The 21,781-nt window shown below is 42.3% G+C and overlaps 2 protein-coding genes across 2 annotated transcripts; both read left to right on the top strand.

Moving 5' to 3' along the window:
• The first annotated feature begins 895 nt into the window (after positions 1–895).
• Positions 896–5,250, top strand: LOC111219123 (adenosine receptor A1-like). Its single transcript, XM_022741716.1, has 2 exons — positions 896–1,300; positions 3,034–5,250. Exons 1-2 carry the CDS (start codon positions 960–962, stop codon positions 3,833–3,835), a joined length of 1,143 nt encoding a protein of 380 aa, XP_022597437.1. The 5' UTR covers positions 896–959; the 3' UTR covers positions 3,836–5,250.
• A 10,775-nt stretch (positions 5,251–16,025) lies between these two features.
• On the top strand, positions 16,026–20,569 carry mmp9 (matrix metallopeptidase 9). Its single transcript, XM_022741571.1, has 13 exons — positions 16,026–16,345; positions 16,650–16,888; positions 17,051–17,199; positions 17,291–17,419; positions 17,533–17,706; positions 17,826–17,999; positions 18,094–18,267; positions 18,374–18,529; positions 18,636–18,831; positions 18,938–19,077; positions 19,179–19,329; positions 19,630–19,733; positions 19,863–20,569. The coding sequence occupies exons 1-13, from the start codon at positions 16,208–16,210 to the stop codon at positions 19,970–19,972; spliced, it is 2,034 nt and encodes a 677-aa protein (XP_022597292.1). The 5' UTR covers positions 16,026–16,207; the 3' UTR covers positions 19,973–20,569.
• Positions 20,570–21,781: the final 1,212 nt, after the last annotated feature.

The raw sequence follows: 21,781 nt of genomic DNA, 5'->3' as shown, positions 1-21,781 counted from the left end.
TGTTTTCAATAGCTTTATCTGTGTTATGTTTCTGTCAGCTGTGGCAGTTCACTGCCTCACCTTTTTATCAGAACAATGGGCAAGTGAGCAAGGTCCATTAGCATTTGGAGGGGCGTGGGAGAAACGCGTGCATGGCTTTAAACAGAAAGTGAATGCGTTCAAATCACCTCTGCGCTACCTGACTTCCATGGGACGGTCCCGCAGAAGGCAACAGCGACATATATTTATTTCTGCATCATAAATGAAGCTGTCGCACCCACCACAAGAAATAAATAACCTCGGATGAAACTAGGATTACATATTTTACAGAGACAAAGACAGCAAGTGTTGAACAAAAAAAAAAAAAAAAGGCGAGAAAAATCACACTGCTATTTTAAGCAGCAGCATTATTGCTCTTACTGAAAGCACAACGAGGGAGAGAGAGAAAGGAGCACCCGCCTGCACAGGAGCTGCAACTGTGCTCGCTTTTCCTCACAAGATTGTTTATTTGCTTTGTTAAAACCCGCTTTGTTAGATTAAGAAAACGCAGACTGCTGAAGATAAGGCGCCCTCTTGGATAAATCGGAGCGCACGGGAAGGATGCTGCTCTCACCAGGAGCAGGTGTATTCAGCCAAGTGGAGGCGCAGGGCACAGAGCAGGAGCGACGCACCACAGCCTCCAGACCACAACACCTGCTCCAAAGGAAACCTTAGACATGCTGCTGCTGCTGCTGCTGCTTAACGCGCTTCTTCCCTTGAAAAAAAGAACTGGATTTTTCCCTGCAACTTCCACGCGATAACCAGGAGAGTGTGGGCACCGTGGAACTGATGGACGCACGGCACATTTGGGAAAATACTGTAGCCTAGTGACACACACACAGTAAAAAAAAAAAAAATCAAGGAGTGCTGTGTTGGCTCCTCATAGCGCTGCTTCATTGAAATCAATCTTGTTCTTATCAAGGACATAATCATCTGCGAGGATGCCCGGAGCACTTTTCTCAGCAGAGTCGCTCTACATAGGGATGGAGGTGGTGATTGCACTCGCGTCTGTGATCGGGAATGTGATGGTGGTTTGGGCGGTGAAAATTAATAAATCGTTGCGAGACACCACGTTTTGTTTCATCGTCTCCCTGGCTCTGGCGGATATTGCTGTAGGAGCCCTCGTCATCCCTTTGGCCATTACTATCAGCATCGGACTTCAAACTCACTTTTACAGCTGCCTGCTCGTGGCGTGCACGGTGCTGGTGCTGACTCAAAGTTCAATCCTGGCCCTCCTGGCTATTGCAATTGACCGCTATCTCAGGGTCAAGATCCCGACCAGGTAATGGGGGGTTTCACGTGCAGCAACGCATGAAAGTAAGGAGGCATAGGCCTATAGATTATTCTCAGAACATGTGCCACGTGGAAAGGTGATGATGATGATGATGATGATGATGATGTTGAGCCTCACACACAACACAAGTCACTGTAGACCTCCAGCGCTGTGTTCCTGTAGGCATTGATTTCCTCATGGGTCATGTTTCACTTCACAGGATGCCGGTCCCTGTATGTGCATATAGATCTGACTCACTAGTAGCCTGCTGACAGCTAACCAGAGCATGGCTGATCAACTAACAGCTTTAATTAGTCTCTCTGTCCTCAGGATCTCTAATATGTGTGGAAGAGTAGTGCATTGACAGAATTAGTACACTCGTGGGTGGGGCTGTATCCAGGATATATCCCTTTCTCTTTTTGTGTTTCTGGAGGGCACAAAAAGAGTTCAGGTCTGTTGTCAGCGGTGTTCAGTCTCCCCTCTTTGTAGTTGATGCACAGGACCACCGGTGGTTTATCATGCCAGGCAGAAACAAAAGGCTGAGCAGTGGTGGTGAAAGGCTAAAAAAGATAAGCTGGGAATTTATTGTCTGAGGATATTGTCTGTGATAGCCTCAGACTTTAATCTCCCGTTTAAGACACCAGTCAGTCTTCCAGGCTTATGATAGCACGTCATTGTGCATTTTAGCTTTTGATTTCTCAGTCTTCTTTTGTTTAAAACCATCCAAGCTTAGTAGATAGTTGTGTATGTCACGGCTACATTTTATTCTTGTTTACACTTATATAACACACTTTATTAACTTATATAACTACTTGTTATATAGATCAGAAATGAACTTCTGAGTCCATGAAGTGTTGCTGTTTCTCTTTTATTTTTTCACACACTCCTCTTGTTAGATCAGTATCTGATCTCTTCCGAGCAGGCCGGTCCCCAGGCTCAGTGTGTAAATAACGATCTTCTTGCTGCGCCTCTGACACAGAACCTAACTTAACACATACATCCCTAATCAATACTAATCCAACATGTGGCACCTGTGACAGCCGGGCTAAATTGCAGCATTTTCTACTGCTTCAGGCTACACTTCAGCAAAGGTCAGGTTATTGTAATGTTAACATTTTCCCCCGCAATTACAACATCAGACACTGTAAATACCAACCATTAGTGCTCCAAAAGTAATCAGTTGTTACTCTACACACTTCCCAGCTATGCTGGATCAGATGACTGCTTTCATCCCTGCCTTAGGCGAGTATCAGACTGAGTCTCTCTGTGTCATTTCTTGGTCACAGTGCAGCAGTGATAAGATTTTAGAGCCTCTGCATCTTTCCTCTACCTCCTGCTTCCTTCCCATAAAACACTACAAACAATGAAAAAGCCAAACCAGTAAAGCTGCTGTAGCATGCCAAGTACTGCAGCTTGTGTCTACTGTACCGCTGTAGCCAATTTTAAAAACTGTAGTTCAGTTTTGTACTGAACGAAATAAGCATGAAAAGGGCAAGGTGTTCATATAAAGGTTTACAGAGTCTGTCTTGTACAGGGGGGCATATGGTGCTCCAAGGAGCTGTGTGTAAAGTGTCAAGGGGCTTGTGTTTTAAATTATAACTCTCCCTTGTGAATCATATTTTTTGTCGGCCCAAGCACACTGCCACAATGAAAAATGAAGTAAAAAAAAAAGAAAGCATGCGTGCTCCGGCAGCTCTGTGAGAGAAAGTGCTGACATGATGCTGCGTTGTTTGCTTTTGCAGGTACAAGCGGGTGGTGACCCCTCGGCGAGCGGCGCTGGCAGTGGTGATATGCTGGACGGTGGCTTTCATCGTGGGACTCACGCCCATGTTAGGCTGGAACAACCTGGGGCGCCTCCAGCAGAACGGCTCCATCAGCTCTGACCTCATCATCACCTGCCAGTTCGAAAACGTCATCAGCATGGACTACATGGTGTATTTCAACTTTTTCGGCTGGGTGCTGCCGCCCCTGCTTCTCATGCTGGTTATCTATGCAGAGATCTTCTACATGATTCACAAGCAACTTAACAATAAGAAGATCACCACCAGTCACACGGACCCCAACAAGTACTATGACAAGGAGCTGAATCTTGCTAAATCTCTGGCTCTGGTCCTTTTTCTCTTTGCTAGCAGCTGGCTCCCCCTTCACATCATCAACTGCATCACACTCTTCTGCCCTGAGTGCAAGACGCCCATAGTCCTCCTCTATATCGCCATCCTGCTCACCCACGGCAACTCCGCTGTCAACCCAATTGTCTACGCTTTCCGCATTAAGAAGTTCCGCACAGCCTTCCGGAAAATCTGGCAGCAGTACTTCTGCTGCAAGGACACACCAGCTCTGGAGATTCAGCCCAGCGACAGGAAAGAGATGCCCAATCCAGAGCCACAGCAGGCGCCACCGCCGCAGCTCACTCAGACGGAAATCCTGAAATCTGATCCACCACAACAGCAGCCACCTCCACCTGAGCAGCAGCAGGACCAGAGGTCCGAACCGCTGCAGCAACCTAAAGAGCATCCGCCCTTACTGGAGCAGAACGCAGTCTGAGCCAAGGGATGGAGCTGTTTGCTGGCTGGGAAAGTAACGATCAGTGCACAAGCATTGGCCCTCTCCTCATTTGAATGTAGTCTAATGAGGAGTATGAAGTGCTATGATGCTGTAGTGACTGAAGCAGGTTGGATAGTAAATACTGGAAGCTCATTTAACTTAACTCAGGAGGAGTGGATTTACTAGTGGTTTGGTCAGAGAATAAAAAAAGGAAAGATGGGTATCTGTAAACTTGCAATAATGGAAGTCGTTTTGACGGAGACTGTGTCTATCTTAGTAACGGACCGAAGACTTTAAGCTTTAACAGTTTTGTTCATTATGGTGAAACAGTTGGTGTGAACATTACAAAATGTGCAATATAAGTTATTGTGATTGGTCAGTATCAGATTATCAAATGTTAAAACTTGCTATGAACATTTATACGTTAAATACAGCAGGTTCATCTTACTACTGTAATACTGTGTGTACGTTTAAACTGACAGTGGCTGAAGAACATGAATGTAATAATAGTGTAAATAAGAGACTATAGCAGCACAGCTGTGAACGCTCATCTCTTCTTCAGGGTCTTAATCGCACAACGGTTGAAGAGCAAGCAGCACTACGGGAGAGATTTTTGCAGCAAGGAAGTGTGTATGTGCTGATAGAAGGGTTTTGTAATCCTTTAACTCTTCCCTGCTGGAGCTGAGTCCCTCTGTGATCCAACAGCACTGCTCCATTGCAGAGGAGACGGACAGGGATAAGGAACAAGCAGCTGGAGGAAATGGGAGGTTTTAACCTTTTAGAAGCTGCGTGCAGGAGACTCGTGTCTGCAGGACGAAAGCAACTCATGGGGGAGAAAGACAAGATGCACTTAAAGCTCATGTTTATCCAGCCTCCATACCAGCTGGTGGCAAGAGTGGGTTTTGCTTTTTTTTTTCCCCTACATGGACTGCTAATAATTTCATCACGACTTACCACTAGAGTCAGTGGCTTCCATGGCCTTATTCAGTATTTTAATCGGTACGGACTTGACTAGAATAGACAACCTGAGGATTGTGAGTATCTTTATTACACTGTAAGCTCAACATTTTGCATACTGCCAAACTTGGGCATCTATAGATTAGTAATTCAATTCTGTTCAGTGCCACTGTCATAAAAACACTGTAAGAGAATGTAAAGTCATTTTGTTCTGTCTCTTGTGAAGACTCAGAGCTCTGGCCAGTTCACTGATGTTCTCCTAACTGGGTGACAATCTTATGTAAGGTTTCGACATTTTCTCTTTCTGTCTTGACAAACATGTTTCTGACGGGGACAAGGAGGGAACCTTTTGATGCTCGGATGGCTGAAGTGACAGTGTCAATTGAAACCTTAATGCAATCCACGCCACCTGTATCTTGCTTTGTGTATAGGCCAGGTGGAATGTACATAACACACTTTTGAGGAAAAAAAGTGGATGAATAAATGTGTAATGATTATGTGCTGTAATGCTATTTATAGGTTTACAATTTCGATTCCAGTAGAAGAGTGGAATATACATATTTCTGATATTATTGTTTTATGTTATTTCCTAGTTTGATGGATGACTTCTGGCACAAATGTGACGCACACAGTCCAGTCCTGTCGCCCAGAAATTATGTTTATATACAACAGCAGATATGTTTTTTTTTTTTAAGTATATTTTTTTGGGCTTTTTATGCCTTTATGATAGAGAGACAGAGAGAGGGGGAATGACATGCAGTAAAGGGCCGACTGCAGCGAGGACTGTAGCCTCGACATATGGGGCGCCTGCTCAACCCACTGCGCCACTTGACGCCCCAACACAGCAAATATGTTTTGAAGGAAATTTGTAATGTTGACCGAATCATGTTTTCTGTTAACATAATGAGGAAATTGTGTCTATTAATATTACTGGCAATAGAACGTATAATTAATATGCTCACTGACAGCACTTCATTAAGTTTAGGGAAAGATCACGTTTAACACAGAAAAAGTCTGCAGTGGCTTTCAACATGAGGTTAACAAACATTTACACAAACTCATGAAGTCTCCAAACATTTACGCAAACTCATGAAGTCTCCCTAACCTTAACCAAAGTGCTTCAGCTGCATATAAGCAAAACCACAGAAGTGAGGAATCCAGGTCCCCAGTCCAGCTCCCTGCAGTGACTCAAAAAATGTTGCTTGTGAACATAAACCAAGGAGTGATTCTCACTGTGACGTACTGTAACTGGGAAACCAACTTGATGAAACATAGTGTCTGGGAGGCAGGGTTGCACAATCAAGTTCCCATTCGTTGTACTCATTTTAACGTAACTACAATCCTATTTTTTATGTTAACAAGGGATCATGTTACTAACTGACTAAAGGGGCCACTAGAAGGGATGAACCTGCCATTCCACTCAGCTCGTTGTTTGGGTTTTTCTACTTGGCAACTTTTATTTGTTTGGGCATTTTACCTTTTATTTGAGGCAGACAGAAATCATGGGGTATGACACGCAACAAAGGTCCCTCAGCTGGGAGTTGATCCATGGACGTTGCAGTTAGGTGGTGCGCACTTTAACCAGTAGGCTTGCTGTGAGCTAAGGTACCCTTTTTAAGTTTTTAAGGGTCTCACCTCCCTCATCTTTGTTTCCTACAGATGCAGGCTGCTATTAGTTACACAGATTCCAAGCTAGATGCAGTGCGGACGAGTGAGTGAGTGAACATCAGCTTGAGTCAGTGTTAACCTAACCTACTGTGTCCAACCCACTGTGTGCATCAGCGAACAGGCTGAGAGATGTCTCTATGAATTTAATCTCGACTAGTGGCTTTAGATGCTAGTTAGATTGTAACATAACTCCATTATTCTCACAGTGGCTTAATTGACTGTTAATCGGTATCACTTCTTAATACAGCCTATAGGCTATGATGATATATAAAATGAAACGTTATAGACCAACAACTCACAAAAAATAATCATTCTAGTTTCCATCCGCTAGAGTTCATTTGCTTGCTGTATGTTAGGAAAAGATGTCTACATTTAGCTGGTGATGAATTAGCAGCCAGACCAAAACAGAGCTACAAGAAGAGGGAATATTGGACCCCAAGTGATTTGCTAACAGTTTTGCCATCAAAGCTTAAAAGGTCATAATTGTTATGTTTACAGCTTATTTCTGTGGCTCTCAACTGGCCAAAAGCAGACGACAGAAAGAAAGAAAGAAAGAAAGAAAGAGAAAGAAGATGCAGCTGTAAAGATATGCGCTAATAGCCCTTATCAGTCTGTTCCTTCAGCACACTTCCTGTATGCTATCTGAGAATACACTCATACAAAAAGAGTGATATATGGCTTTTCTACCTATTCAGTCCTCTTGACAAGTCAGCACTTCTTCAGTTATAATTATTCCACACCAATCAACACTTTAAGCCCCAGATATCTCAACTTTCTATTGGTACCTTGCTGCCGCTCAGCAGCACAGTCATAATTCTCATTACCACGGAGCAATAATGCAGCGAGTGGCTCCTAGATAACAGTTGAGAGTTGTCACAGCTCTGACAACCCATTTCTCTCCTCTGTATATGAATTCCTTTGATATCTGGCGACGTCTGATGTTCCTGGAAAGACCATGTAATCCGAGTGAGGCCCGCTCACTCTTGCTGTGTCTGCGAGGTCTCCATCTCTCAAGCTGTGCAACCAGATTCACTTCAGTTGCCTCTTCAGATATAAAATGTCCAGAATCCATAGAGCAAAAAATACACTGAACAGGTGCACACTTTTATGCAATATAATGCTGATCGAAGAGCTATACAAATCAATTGTAGGATTGCTTTACATACAATATATCACTAATAATTCAGTCTGTGGAGCTACTCTTACCACCTTTGTTTCCTGGACAAAGGTGCTGAGTTTCAGGGCAGGGTTGAGTATCAAGCGGAAAGAGACCTCAGATAAGAACTACATATAAGAGGAAGGTAAATACTGGAGCGGTGTGTTTCTAATAGAAAAGCAGAGGTGACCTTTCCCTGCAGTGACCTACTGTCCTTGGGGCTAATGTAGCTGCTATCCGCAGATCCTGAGGGAAAGAGAGGGGCCTCTTTTTATACCCACCTCATATTCACATTCTGCAATAAAAACAGCTCGGGTTCAGGGTCTAGCAACATCCAATCATATGATGACAAAGATGTTATAAATATATTTGCACACCAGCTTCAGTAAATGGATTGGTGCACATTTGCATGGGAAATTCAGTATTGTGTATTGTGTCGCGTTTGGGATGTAGGCAAATTAATATTAATAGACTATTGTAATAACAAGAGTGCAAGTGACCTCGACACTCCCCTACCTGCTTCCGTTTCCGTTGGTGAATGCACCTATTTTGATCAATATTTCTTCTAAATGGTTTGTTTCAACCATGTTTCAGGTCAATAATTTGCTCTTCACATTAGCCCAAGCTCTAACCGACACAGACTGTTCAATTCCCCAATGGCTATCTGTACCGTCACGGGGGCAGGCTGAGGGGAAAATGCATGGCATGATATATATGTCTCAGTGAGGGGCTTTTTTCATTAAAAATGGAGGAGCAGTTTGATCTACCTGCATGGGCTTTGATCAGGTGTCTTGAATAAGGAGGAGTGTTGTGCCCCTGGTGCTGCTGCACAACAGGAAACAAGCCTCCCTGTCAGAGCAATTTATATACCAATATCTGTCTTGGAGAACCGCTGTAACATGGCTCCAACACGAATCCTTTCAGAGGGCTGAAAGAATGGTAACACCTACATAAAAGAATTGGTATGATGAAGTCACACCAGCATTCACAATACGATGGTGTAAAAACACAGAACAATATCTCGTACAGTTGATTGCTGGCATTGTTTTGCATGTGTGATTTCACAGAAAAGCAATCGCTCAGAAAAAAACAAGGCCAATAATTGTGCTGAAAAAGCAAATGCAAATTTACAGGAGATGAAAAATCTGCACCCAGGAACAACTCAACACGGCCTATTAAGATACACAACATGATTTAGATAAACAGTTGCACTACAGCGAAGCAATAACACAAAGCGGATCAACTGACATCATCTTTAGCTGTGAATTTAACCGAAAGGTGGCGCGATCAATTGTCTTTTACAGTCCTCCAGAAACAGATTGTTCCCACTCACTGAACCTCTGAGAAACAATAAAGGCTCACAGCATGTATGAAAACCCCTTAAATAAAACAGCATTAGGGTGCTGCAAATAAAACAAATTCATTTCCCCTAGCAATCAATTATTCACCAAACAGGCTTACAAAATTAGAACAACATCAATATTTTATCTCCTTTTTTTTTCTTTTTTTTTTTATAACAAATCTCTGCCTCGGGAGGTATTTTGAAAGCGCAGCCTTGAAGCAAGGTTGTAAAATGCAGGGAAATCGCCTCCTATGTGAACCCCCCCCCCCCCCCAAATAAAGAGAAGATGCAATAAATGGTTCACAGGATTTCATTCAACGGGAAGTTTGTATGTAACAGATCAAGCTGTTTTCTGCTTTGTTAGCAGCTTAATTCACTTCCTTGGGTAAATGAGAGATTTTCCACAGACAGTATGTGGCTGTTAAACCTTGATGCTGCATTTTTTTTTGACACTAATTCCCTGTACCAGAGCTCTATTTCTAACTCTTCTTTTGGCCTCATTGACTGTCCTTGTGACAGAGTGCCATCTGCTGGTAAAGACTATTTTTGGTATTATGTTTGATTAAAACTGAGCAGTGCCAGGAGGACCCGCTGTTGATCTGGCTCTGTGATGGAAGGTACCAAGGTCACATCTGGTTCCTTCATTAAGCTTCTCCCACAGGTCCTGACGGCCACTTCAGCATCCGTAGACTTTTATTTAAAATCTTCTGATGACAGTTCAAAAGACCTGCCGGGCTCCCTGAAAGAAACTAATTAATATCTCTGAGTCGTATCTAGAATGAGATGTTGGAACGGGAATAAAAGGAGCTGAAACAAAAACCCCATGACTCAGTACACTGCTGCACAGAGTGACAAATTCGGCCACATGGCGCACCGTACTTAGACAGTGAATCCACAAGAATATGAATTTTAATCGTTTTCATCTATAATGGTAGCAGCATGGTTCAGATTTGCCTTGTTGTTCGGTATCGTGGACCACATATGGCAGAGAAAAAACTGGAGACTGAATTTGCACTTCAAAAGAATGCACAGTAGAATTTACAAGGTAGTTTATCATCTATTTTTATCATAAACAACATTTTTTTTTATCATCCTGGATTTGTGAGCATGAAACAGCTGTTTGAAGTTGTTGATTATCGCACAGAGATCCTAAAAGCATGAGCCAGAAAATGTTCCCACATCCATATAAGATCACCCCACACGTTGTCACTAAGCCCAAAATGTTGTTTCTGTTGTCAAAGGCCCTTCTATGAACTTCAGTGTAATGTACCAACAGGATGAAATGACTGAAATCAGTTTTGAATCGGTATTATTTATTGCTTTACTCCTCTGGCATTATAAACAGGTTACTTACAGTAAAAGTGCCACGCTTGGGATAATGTTATGCTGGATGTAATGCTGTCCGCTGCAGTGACACAGGCAGAGTCATCAGCAGATGTATAACCACGAACACTAACGTGAGGGTTCAAGTTGTTTTGCTGCATTACCGGAAAATGACACACTGTTTGTGCAAAAAATCCAGATTTTTGTCCCGGAGGGAAATGTTGCATTTATTTCAGGCCGCGCGAGTTCAAACCTCGGCAAACCTACATGCGGTAACGCTGGGCTCAAACCTCAGCAAACACACAGAACACACATCAAACGGAGGAATAATTGCCTGTCTCAACAAGTCTGAGCCAAAGTGTGCAGAGGCAGCTGAAATGCTGAGCTTGACTCACTTCCTGCCTGCTATCAGCTGCTTGTCCTTTATCAACAAGGGTAAATTCCCAACCTCTTCTCATTTTCTAAAACTGTGGTTTTAAAAAAAAATCTGATGAATGGACTTTACCATACATGACCTCTTTATTATCACACAGTGTTATCTGTAACAAAGCACTTCTTTTGTTTTGGTTTACACGCCTTCTCTTTCTCATGGCAGATTTTTGAAAACAACTCTTTAACAAAAGTTATGGAGGCGTTGCTCCATATGGAGCTAAATAAGCAGTGATAATATTTGGTGCAATCAGAGCTGACATCGTGACCCAGGGAGTGACAGCCTGTGGCTGTGCTTTGGATGGCAGAGAATGGAACGCCCATAAAGGCCACTGCTTATGACTGGCAGTAATTAGCTTTTAACAGTGGTGGTGAAGATGGCTGTCCATAAAGTCAACACAACTCCGCCTGCCTGGACTTTTTCTGTGCTGGCAGCCCACGCCTCAGCAGATGTACTCAACCCTCTTACATGGCTCTTAGCCAAACCCGCCTGCTGCCTTTTACTGATATTATATAATTACATGAATTCATACAAATTGTCTACAGTATCAATTTAATATATATCTCCCTGGGGTGGCGTGGTGGCCTAGGGGTTAAGATGCCAATGATGAACCGCAGTGTCCCCTGGTTCGCTTTCAGCCGGGAACCGTCTCTCACTCCCCTCGTTTCCTCTCATCTCTCCACCGTCACTATCTAATGAAGGCAGAAACTGCAAAAACAAACGGCAACAAATATATACCGTACATCTTCAAATTCTGTCTTCATAATTTCCTGTTTTCACGAGGGTGACCCACGTACACAACTATATGTGTGGATATGTGTGTTTCTCAAAGCTACAAATTACCCAGAAAAACACCAAGAATGTTCTAATCATGTACGTATCCATACCATGTCAGTGAAAAACATTAGTTTTCCTGCATTGCTTTGGTTAAAAGACTTTCTGTCATATCCTGCTTCGCTCATCAGTTTGTGTCCCAATCCTGTGGAGTACCTGCGTGGAAGCAGAGGAAGTGTGCATTTTTGGTCTGCGGTTGCTGCCAAGGACTCACTGCCAGAGCATTGGGAAGGAAAACAGTGATAAGCAGGAATGGTTTATATGCCATGCATTTTCAAACAGCTTTGATCAGGTTGACATGGCACTGTGCTTTGATCCCTGGCAGTGCAGTGAAACTTCATTTCCCCGCATCAGATTGAGAAAAGTCGTCATCTGCTAATGTGAACCACATGAAGTCTTCAGACTCAGTCAAGGTTTCAAGAGTATCAGATTATCTACATTTTGTTTTGTCCATTTGTTTGATTTTGTCACAGTATGAGTGGTCGTCTTGGAATGACTTATTTTAAACTAACCCAGTGTTTTATTTTCCTCATCTGGGCTTTGACACACAGGATGACACATCACTATGCGGATCGTTATTTTCTCTATTATTGCCCTGTCAGCATCTGAAAATGCCAAAACACATCTAAAAATGTTGAAAATATTCTTATCTGTATGACTTCTTTCATTTTTGGCATGTGTCTTTTCTGTCTCATTATCTTTACAGAAGTTTATTAGACTCTTGCGCAAATATTGACATGGCAGGCAAGAAATATTCCCAAGGGTGACTAATAGTCTACATTTTTATAAAAGCATTTGCTGAAGCAGAAGTAACACCCGTGTCTGCTGCTCCAGGGAGGTGAGTCAAATGCGTGGCCTCCTGTGCTCCTACGGTCCCATTCAGATGACTGACTCACATTAAGGCAAATGATTATAGTTTGCTCGTGGAATTATTTCTGTCGGACCTATAGCACTGACTTATAACTCATTACAGACAAGCTGCTACGAGCGACGCTTGAGGGCTTGGAGGGCACAACCCGGCTTTCAACCTGGTGATTGCCTGTTTTGATCAGTTTCGGTTTTGTCATTTGTTTTGTTTGCTGGGCTCTAAGGATCTTTGTGTGCCATGTTCACCCACAAGCATGCATAGTATCTTCACTAATTAGAAAGGGTTACAATTATTCAGAGACAATACATTAGACACGCTGTTCCTTACTGCTGTGGCTTCATAGTTGTTGTAAAAATGAAGTGCACAACATAGGATGATCAAAAATAAAAATGAAGGAAACACAGAGGCAAACTTCTGGGAAAGCCAAAATAAATTATTGTGAGAGTTTAGTGGGTTATAAAAACAAAACAATACCCAGAATAAATGCAAGGCCCAGCAGACTCAGCAGAGCTGGGTAAAGTACCTGGTGATGGGGTAACATTTCCTCCACATCAAACACAGTGACGGCCGTGTGTGTTTCACAGTCTCTGTGTCCCACCACAAAGTCAACACAAAGTCGTCATAAAACATGACACAGCTGAGCAAGGAAGCTGGACAAGGAACCACATCAACCGTGGCAGACAGGAAGTGATTTTTGCATTTATTTGCCTGCTAGAACCATATCATAAGATGTAAATAGTTTACTTTAACAAGGCAGTTTGAAACTAAACAGGGCAGGTCACAATTAAGGATAAAGTTGCAAAAGTCGCTGTACAGTGCTGAACTGTACAGTGCACACAGGAAAATCTAGGCGAGCTGAAGTAAATCAGGCCATGAAATATGTTTAGGTTTGATGGGAAAATGCTTCTTCATATGTGAAGCTCCACAGATAATCAAGAGTTTTCACTCTGAGCAGCTACTGACCTTAAAATGCCAACATTCAGACCACGTCTGTGACACGCAGGAGTGTTTTCTAGTATTCTGCCTCCCTCTGTTTTGCTGCCCCAGGACAAATGACGCTTTTTCAGCATTACACGGCCCTGTTGTTCCATGGTTAACCTAATCATAAAGATCCCGCCCACATGAGCAGTGAGGGTCTTGCTGCTCTACTATGATATTATCCAGTTCTGTGATGACGCAGTTGGCCACCTCATGCAGCTGCATGGTGTGTGCCAACAGCCTGTGCTGTGATTGAGGGACGTTTTGGGAAGAATGCCACACAAAAATGTGTATTTTTTCGAGGTTCTGTGCCAGACGTCTTTTTGGGAACAAAGTGGCGAAACCAAATGAAATGTGGCATTTGTTAAAATACATGGAGCCATATTCATTAAGGCTTTGACGCCATGTAAAATCAGTGACAGATGTTTTCAAAGGAGGCCTGGGGATCTGCTGAGGAGACACATATAAAAAGAAATAACCTTGCATCAAATGAAAGAGTGCTTGTGTTGAGGTTATTATTTGAAGCTGCTTTAGTCTGAATGAAACATAACCCATTTGAACAAAAATATGTTTAGAATATGAATATGTAAACTGTAGCCGTGTGTGTGTGTGTGTGTGTTAACCAAATGTCTATTATAAATGTCTGTACCCAGTGCACGCGAAGGACATTTTTCAGTTCATGCAGAATTACATTTACTATCTTCCAGGAATAATGTGTTGGGTTTGTTGTCAAGAATATCATGTAAATAATGTGATAATATAAAATGAGAACTGTCAAAATCTGGAGAGGTATGTGTGTTCTCAGGACTGACAACGCGCATGAAACCTTGTTGTACCTGTGACAGACATACTAATCTAATGTTGCGAAAGACATGTATTGCGATGGCTGTGGCTCCCTGTGAATCACTACAAGCAGAAGAGCTAAATGAAAACCTATGACAACATTTCTTAAACACGTCAACAACAAGTTAGTAAATGGGGTGTGAATGTGTCAAACAATGCAACATATCAACCACATCAGGAAACCTTAAATTCAAATATGGAAGGAAGAATACACCGCCTCAACAAACCACAGATAGAATTATTTGTAAGCTCCATTAACCGTTACCATGTAAGGCAAGTCACTAGGGAATCTGCAAGAGAAAGGATGTGCTGTAAATTCGTTACAATTCTCCAAATTAAGTAAGTCTGTCTCAACCACCTGTATGATTTGGGAGTATACCAGTATTCTACAGGGGCTTGGATAGGAAATACCCCAATCTACTTTACGTGGAGTATTTTATCGGCATATCAGTTAAAAAGAGTTGTTTATGTTCCTGCACATGAAAATGTAATGGAGCAATTACGTAAGTCCCTCATCTGCAGATCTGGCCATTCACGTGGGAACGCAGTGAGTCATGACATCCTGGCTGAGACACATCCTTGCCCACAACACCTTGATACGCACATACCCAAAAATATCAACATACACTCATCACGCACACTCTACTGCACATAGTTGGTACTCTTAAGATCATGGATTAGCTAAGACAAAAGATGGTGTGGAAGTGATATAGAGAAGTGTCATCCTCTTCCAAGGTTCAAAGGAAAAATACAGAAACAGTTGGTTACTCATTACCAAATGAGACATTATTACCAATGTATTGGGTTTTGGGAATGATGCCACATGTTGCATCAGCAACACTGTATGATGAAGTCCCCCGGAAATCAAGCCAACAAACACACTGCAACAAATTGCAAAACTAAATGCACAGGGATTTCTTCAACCCCTCAAATTATTTGGCATAGAACACTTAAAACATACTCAAGAAGTAGAGACATCTAAATGTTTACCATCTTAGAAAATAAAACAACACATGTTGCATGTTTTTCCCCCTGTGAGAATCTTCTTTTGGCTTCTTTTGTCATTTTCTTCAGAATCCAACTTTTAAAAAAAATAGGAAATTTTTATTCATGAAAAAAGTGGAACCAAACTTTATTTAGCTATGTATAACACTACTTTAAGCATAGAAATAACAGAAGTGTCTGGCTGTGTCCCATGATGAATGTGTTGCACTCAGGTAGAGCTACAACATGTGCAAGAGAGCTTCTCCCATGAATTAAAAGATGACGATGACAATGTACGCTGAGCATCTAAACAATGTATTTAGGCTCTGTATGGTTATTTCCTGAAAGTTTTTTTACACCAATTTTTATGATGTAAATTCTCGCAATAATAGCAACTGTCAGAGCGTTCACAGTAATTTGTGATTTAGTTAATGATTTGTGTAGATTTTCTGGCAGCATGCATTATTTTATTAACATAACATGAATGCAACCATAATAATTTGCCATGATTGGCCTTATCCACCGCTACCATTGTTCACCAGACACCACACCCTTACAGCCTGAAATGTGTCCAAAAAAAAAAAACAAGAAAAAAAAAAAAAAACAATTAGGTAACAGCTCATTAGCTGTTAGGTAAAGCTAAATGTAGAATGTAGATATTTTGGAAATTCCCCATGCCCCTTTCAACAGGGCTCTCTATTAAGATGTAAGTGGGAGGTTTGAGGTTGGTAGTGGGTGGGTACGAAGTTAAGTGACTAAGAAGTTACTCTGCATAAATACAAGGTCCACAACGGCACAAAGCAGAGAGACAACAACAGGAGCCACCAGTCAAAACAAAGAGGGAAGCCAACAAAGAGAGAGAAACGCAGCTGATCGTCAGGGGACAAGCTTTTTCATTTCTTTCGGCTAACTGAGCACTTGTTCACTGCAAGGCTTTCAGTAGAATTGTTTTTGGTTACATTTTGCAGCAATCCACAGGAGATCTCATCATGAGATACTGTGCTTTAGTTGCGTGTTTAGTTCTGGGGATAGGCATGCAGGATGGATGGAGCCTTCCCCTCAAGTCCGTCTTTGTCACTTTCCCAGGAGACATCATCAAAAACATGACTGATACGGAGCTGGCGGAAGTGAGTAGCAGATGGTTCATTTTGTCTTGATAGATTCAAATCCCTAAAACAGAATGCAATCAAGCTGTGCAGGGAAATAACTACCTGAGCAGATCTCCTTTTTATAATGTTAATTAAAAGAAAATGATTTTCCTCTGAATTCAAGAAATATGAGAGTGTTACAGTGAAAGCAAGTGTCACAAAAACATGAGCACAGATTTTTAATTTGTTTTCGAAGTAAAAGTTTACTTCATAAGGATCCACTCTAGCCTGCTCCTCGTCTACCTGGACTAGACTCACTAATGTGGTTTATGTTCTCCTCCAGACTTATCTGAAGAGGTTTGGCTACTTAGACACCGTGCACCGCAGCGGCTTCCAGTCTATGGTGTCCACCACCAAGGCTGTGATGAGAATGCAGAGGCAGATGGGGCTGGAGGAGACTGGACAGCTGGACAAGTCCACCCTGGAGGCCATGAAACGGCCTCGCTGCGGGGTTCCTGATGTGGCCAACTACCAAACCTTTGAGGGAGACCTCAAGTGGGACCATAACGACGTCACTTACAGGTGAGTAGAGAGAAAGAATCAACCATCATGACATTATAATGCTATAATTAGCTTTGCAATGCAAGGGACAACATACAAGTCTCTGATGGAGATGTATCACCGAGTATCATCACTGACATTGTTACAAGTCTAAAGGAAGGGTCATTCTGCTCTCCTCTACAGGATCATTAACTATTCTCCAGACATGGACAGCACTCTGATTGATGACGCCTTTGCCAGAGCCTTCAAGGTGTGGAGTGATGTGACCCCCCTGAGTTTTACACGACTCTTTGAAGGAACAGCTGACATCATGATCTCATTTGGAAGAGCTGGTATGTGCTTGCATGGTGGTCACTTCATTTGTTTTGTACATACAGATGTCACATAGTTGAATTGTAACTAACAATTTAATCATCAATTTAGACCACGGAGACCCATACCCATTTGATGGTAAGGATGGCCTTCTGGCCCACGCTTATCCCCCTGGTGAGGGTATTCAGGGAGACGCCCACTTTGACGATGATGAGTACTGGACCCTGGGTACAGGACCAGGTAATCAGCCTTACTTACTAATGCCCCTATCAACAATTCACGTGTAGTTGTCTCCCCCTAGTGTTCAAATTATACACTGGGTTAAATGAATACATTTCATTCCGTCACCTTAGCTGTGAAGACCAGCTATGGGAATGCGGACGGCGCCATGTGTCACTTCCCCTTCACTTTCGAGGGTAAATCCTACACCACCTGTACCACTGAGGGCCGTACAGACAACCTGCCATGGTGCGCCACCACCGCTGACTACGGCAGAGACCAGAAATACGGCTTCTGCCCAAGTGAACGTAAGCTTGACAGTTTATTCGCCTGGGGAAATCATAGGTCAGGGGTCACCTAGATGCGGGCATTTGCTTTTTGTGACACGCTGATCCTCATCCTTTGCCCCTGGTTCTCATCCTGACAGTTCTGTACACATTTGGAGGAAACGCCAACGGAGCTAAGTGTGTTTTCCCCTTCGTCTTTCTGGGGAAGGAGTACAAAGGCTGTACGACAGAGGGCCGCAGTGATGGTTACCGCTGGTGTGCCACCACAGAGAACTTTGACAACGACAAGGCATATGGATTCTGTCCCAGTCGTGGTGAGTGAAAGGAACCACAATGCATAAACAATGTGGAGCGGTGTAACAACGGCTTCTATTCTTACTTGTGGTTGTTATATCTTTGTTTGGCCAGACACCGCTGTAATCGGTGGAAATTCAGAGGGAGAGCCCTGCCACTTCCCCTTTGTGTTCCTGGGTAAGGAGTACGACTCCTGCACCAGCGAGGGACGAGGAGATGGCAAGTTGTGGTGCGGTACCACTGACAACTATGATGAGGACAAGAAATGGGGTTTCTGTCCTGACAAGGGTGAGTAACATAAACATAAGACTCAGAGAACAGAGTGGGTAAAATGCTGTAGATATGTATCTATAATATAATACACCCTTAATATTCCTTACTGTATGTGTTCCAGGTTACAGTCTGTTTCTGGTGGCAGCCCATGAGTTTGGACATGCCCTTGGCCTGGATCACTCCAACATTAGAGACGCTCTCATGTACCCCATGTACAGCTATGTGGAAGACTTCTCCCTGAACAAAGACGACGTTGAAGGCATTCAGTATCTCTATGGTAATTTCAGTTTTCACATGCTTATAAAAACAGCAACAAAAAAAAAAACATCAATATACAGTATTTCAATTTCTCTCAACCATCACTGTTTTTTTTTCTTCCCCAGGACCCAAAACAGGCCCTGATCCCACCCCACCCAAGCCCACCGCTGAGGAGACTGACCCCACAGATGATCCTAGACCCACCGAACCCTCCACCACTACCACCACACGGCCTGTGGATCCGACCAAAGATGCCTGCAAGTTGACCAAATTCGACACCATCACTGTGATTGAGAATGAACTACATTTCTTCAAGGATGGGTGAGCAAATCAGTCTATTCCTCTTTGTAACGCAAGCCAAAATGACAACATCAACAAAAACCAGCAGTGTTGGTTGATGTGTTAATTTTTATGTGCTGATCAACAGACATTACTGGAAGATGTCCAGCAGGAGTGACGGAAAACTCCAGGGACCATTGTCTGTTTCTGAGAGATGGCCAGCTCTGCCAGCAGTCATTGACTCTGCTTTTGAGGACCTTCTGACTAAGAAACTGTACTTCTTCTCAGGTAAAGAGGCTTCATACAGTGTAGCTGCATAAAGGACCATCAACACATAAACTAGAAGTGCAGACGAGCTTCATGGTATCATTTTTCTTTTCTATACGTAGGGGCCCGCTTCTGGGTGTACACAGGGCAGAGTGTTCTGGGTCCCCGCAGCATAGAGAAGCTTGGCCTCCCCAACACCATTCAGAAGGTAGAGGGAGCACTGCAGAGGGGGAAAGGTAAAGTGCTGCTCTTCAGCGGGGAGAACTTCTGGAGGTGAGTTAAAATTGCACCTTCGACGCATTTACACCCTGAAAAATCTGCACCAGGTTGGGAAGAATTGTTTTGCTGCAAGAGTTTCAGCTCAACCTCAACCATGTCTGCTCTTCTTTAAGACCTATTTGGTCTTTTAACAAGACAGTTAAACCCCTCCACTGTGGTTGCTCAGTCAACCTACTGTTAAAATAAGCATTTTTACAACATTATTAAAGTCTGTGCTTTAAGAGGAGGACGACTTATTGTTTCTAACATCTTAAATGACATTTTCTGGTATGGTTTTGTGTCTGATCAACACAGGCTTGATGTGAAGGCCCAGAAAATCGACAATGGTTACCCCAGATATACAGACGTCGTCTTTGGTGGCGTCCCCAATGATGCTCACGATGTATTCCAGTACAGAGGTAAATAGATCTGTCGATTTCAAATACTTATGTACGCAACAAAATCAACTAAAACCATAGCAACAGGTAGTCACATGTAATAATCTACATCTTGCATTCAATTAATTAACTTCAATATTTCTGCTTTAGGTCACATCTACTTCTGCCGGGACCGCTTCTACTGGCGTATGAACTCCCGCAGGCAGGTGGACCGTGTCGGCTATGTGAAATATGACCTCCTCATGTGCTCAAACTCTTAAAGGCTGAGATGAAGGTGCAAGGATGAGCTCGAAATCGGGGTGTCAGGGAGAATGTGATGTGGCATTTGTGTGTAGCACCTGTTGTATAATGCGCGTGCTTTCTGGGATGTAAATGAATGGCCATCATTGCTGTTGGCAAATCCCAAAACATACAGCATTGGCCTAAAAATAAGTTTAACAGCCCAGTACAGGAAAGCAAATTGTGATCTTTGGTACTGACTTGCCCTCAGTCTGATAATCTGTGAACTGATGTGATATCATTCATAAAATTTGAGACAATAACCAGAACTTAAATATTATCAAAAGCTGTCTGGATCAGATTCCAGATTTGCTGAACAATTTCTTTATGTCTGACAGGTTCAGACTCTTAACAGTATTAGATTATTTTGGTATTTATAGCAGTATCTTATATTATTTTTGTGTCCTAAAGCTTATTTGTTTTGTATAATTCTATTTGTGTATTTCTGGAAATGGCTTCAAAGCCTATTACTTGCACTGGAAGACAATACATGTCTCCTCTTAAGTTATTTATGAGACTGATGTGTTTTGTGTTAAGGGTTGAACTTTAAATGCAATAAACATTCCATGAGAACTATACCTGTCATTTCCACTGTCTCACTCATTCATGAAAGTACTGTATGAACTGAAATAGTATATGGAACTTTTAAATTACTATCATACCCACATCCTCTACTATTAAGCATTTCAATCCACACTCCCACAGCAGTGAGGTTACACATAATACAGCCAGAAATTGTAATTTTATTGCATGATTCAGGTACTAGTAAAAGTCTTACTGGATCCCACTGGTACTTAAGTGTGGGTACAGTGAAAGAACACATGACTGTGGGCAACAAGGGACTAACAACAGGACATTTTTGCAGGCATAAATCATACTCTACATATGTAGGTACTGGGTACCTATATGGGGTTCAGTGATAGCAAACAAAACTGTTGTTTGGCAAAGATGGTGTTAACAACCTCATCTTACTGTGTAATTAAAGTTATAAAAAGAGGAGCACCCACACACATTACAGCCCACATACCTTTTTCTTATTGTGTAATCAAAAGAATTGATAATTATGAGGTTCCTCATTAAGGATTTGTCATGTTTGATCCACCTACAGTACATCTGTATCTTATATTATTACATTACTTGATTATAGTTCTTCCTCCTTGGATGACAGTAGAAGGCTTTCAGAGTTGATTGACATAAGTGTTACATTTCTTCTCCAGTGAACCTGTTGTGAGCTGCTGAATGAACATGCCTGCTAAAGACCCATTTCTTAATTTGATTTTATTTCAAATCTTACAATTATGAAAACATTACTAAAACCCTAGAGTGTGGGTGTAGCTGTCCGCAGAAGAAACGTGTGTAAACTGAGCCCCCCTTTTTAGTGTTTTCTCCTACATATCCCAATAATGTTAGTTAATGAGTGAAAGTCATTTGTATTTTCCATTACACAGTAAAATATACAATATATGGGCCGTATTATACAGTTAGATGGCAGTTTTATTAGGTACACCAGCTAAAACTAATGCAGTCTAATTAAAGTCCAGCAATAAATCAGGACTTGTCACTCCCTTGTTCTTCTATTCAGAATACACTGAAGTACCGACAGGAACCACTAAGTATATTATTGGTACCTGATTCATGTAATGAAATTACGCTGTGAATTTTGAGACCAAAAATGCACGTGTATAAAGCACAGGCCTGCGTGATAGAAATATAATTTAATGGCTTTAGTTATATCGATGATTTAAAGTTTGAACGGCGCCTCAGTCTCTTGAGACAAGCGGATGTATATC

Source organism: Seriola dumerili, unplaced genomic scaffold (assembly GCF_002260705.1).
Source record: "Seriola dumerili isolate Sdu_G_001 unplaced genomic scaffold, Sdu_1.0 BDQW01000056.1, whole genome shotgun sequence".
Taxonomy (NCBI): Eukaryota; Metazoa; Chordata; class Actinopteri; order Carangiformes; family Carangidae; genus Seriola; species Seriola dumerili.
Note: the sequence above shows the minus strand (reverse complement) of the source record. Positions and strands in the feature narration are given on the sequence as shown.

Coding starts and splice junctions, on each gene's coding strand:
- LOC111219123 (XM_022741716.1), top strand. CDS start 960: ATGCCCGGAGCACTTTTCTCAGCAGAGTCGCTCTACATAGGGATGGAG. Junction 1,301..3,033: donor AGGGTCAAGATCCCGACCAG/GTAATGGGGGGT, acceptor TTGCTTTTGCAG/GTACAAGCGGGTGGTGACCC.
- mmp9 (XM_022741571.1), top strand. CDS start 16,208: ATGAGATACTGTGCTTTAGTTGCGTGTTTAGTTCTGGGGATAGGCATG. Junction 17,200..17,290: donor GATCTCATTTGGAAGAGCTG/GTATGTGCTTGC, acceptor TCATCAATTTAG/ACCACGGAGACCCATACCCA. Junction 17,707..17,825: donor CGGCTTCTGCCCAAGTGAAC/GTAAGCTTGACA, acceptor TCATCCTGACAG/TTCTGTACACATTTGGAGGA.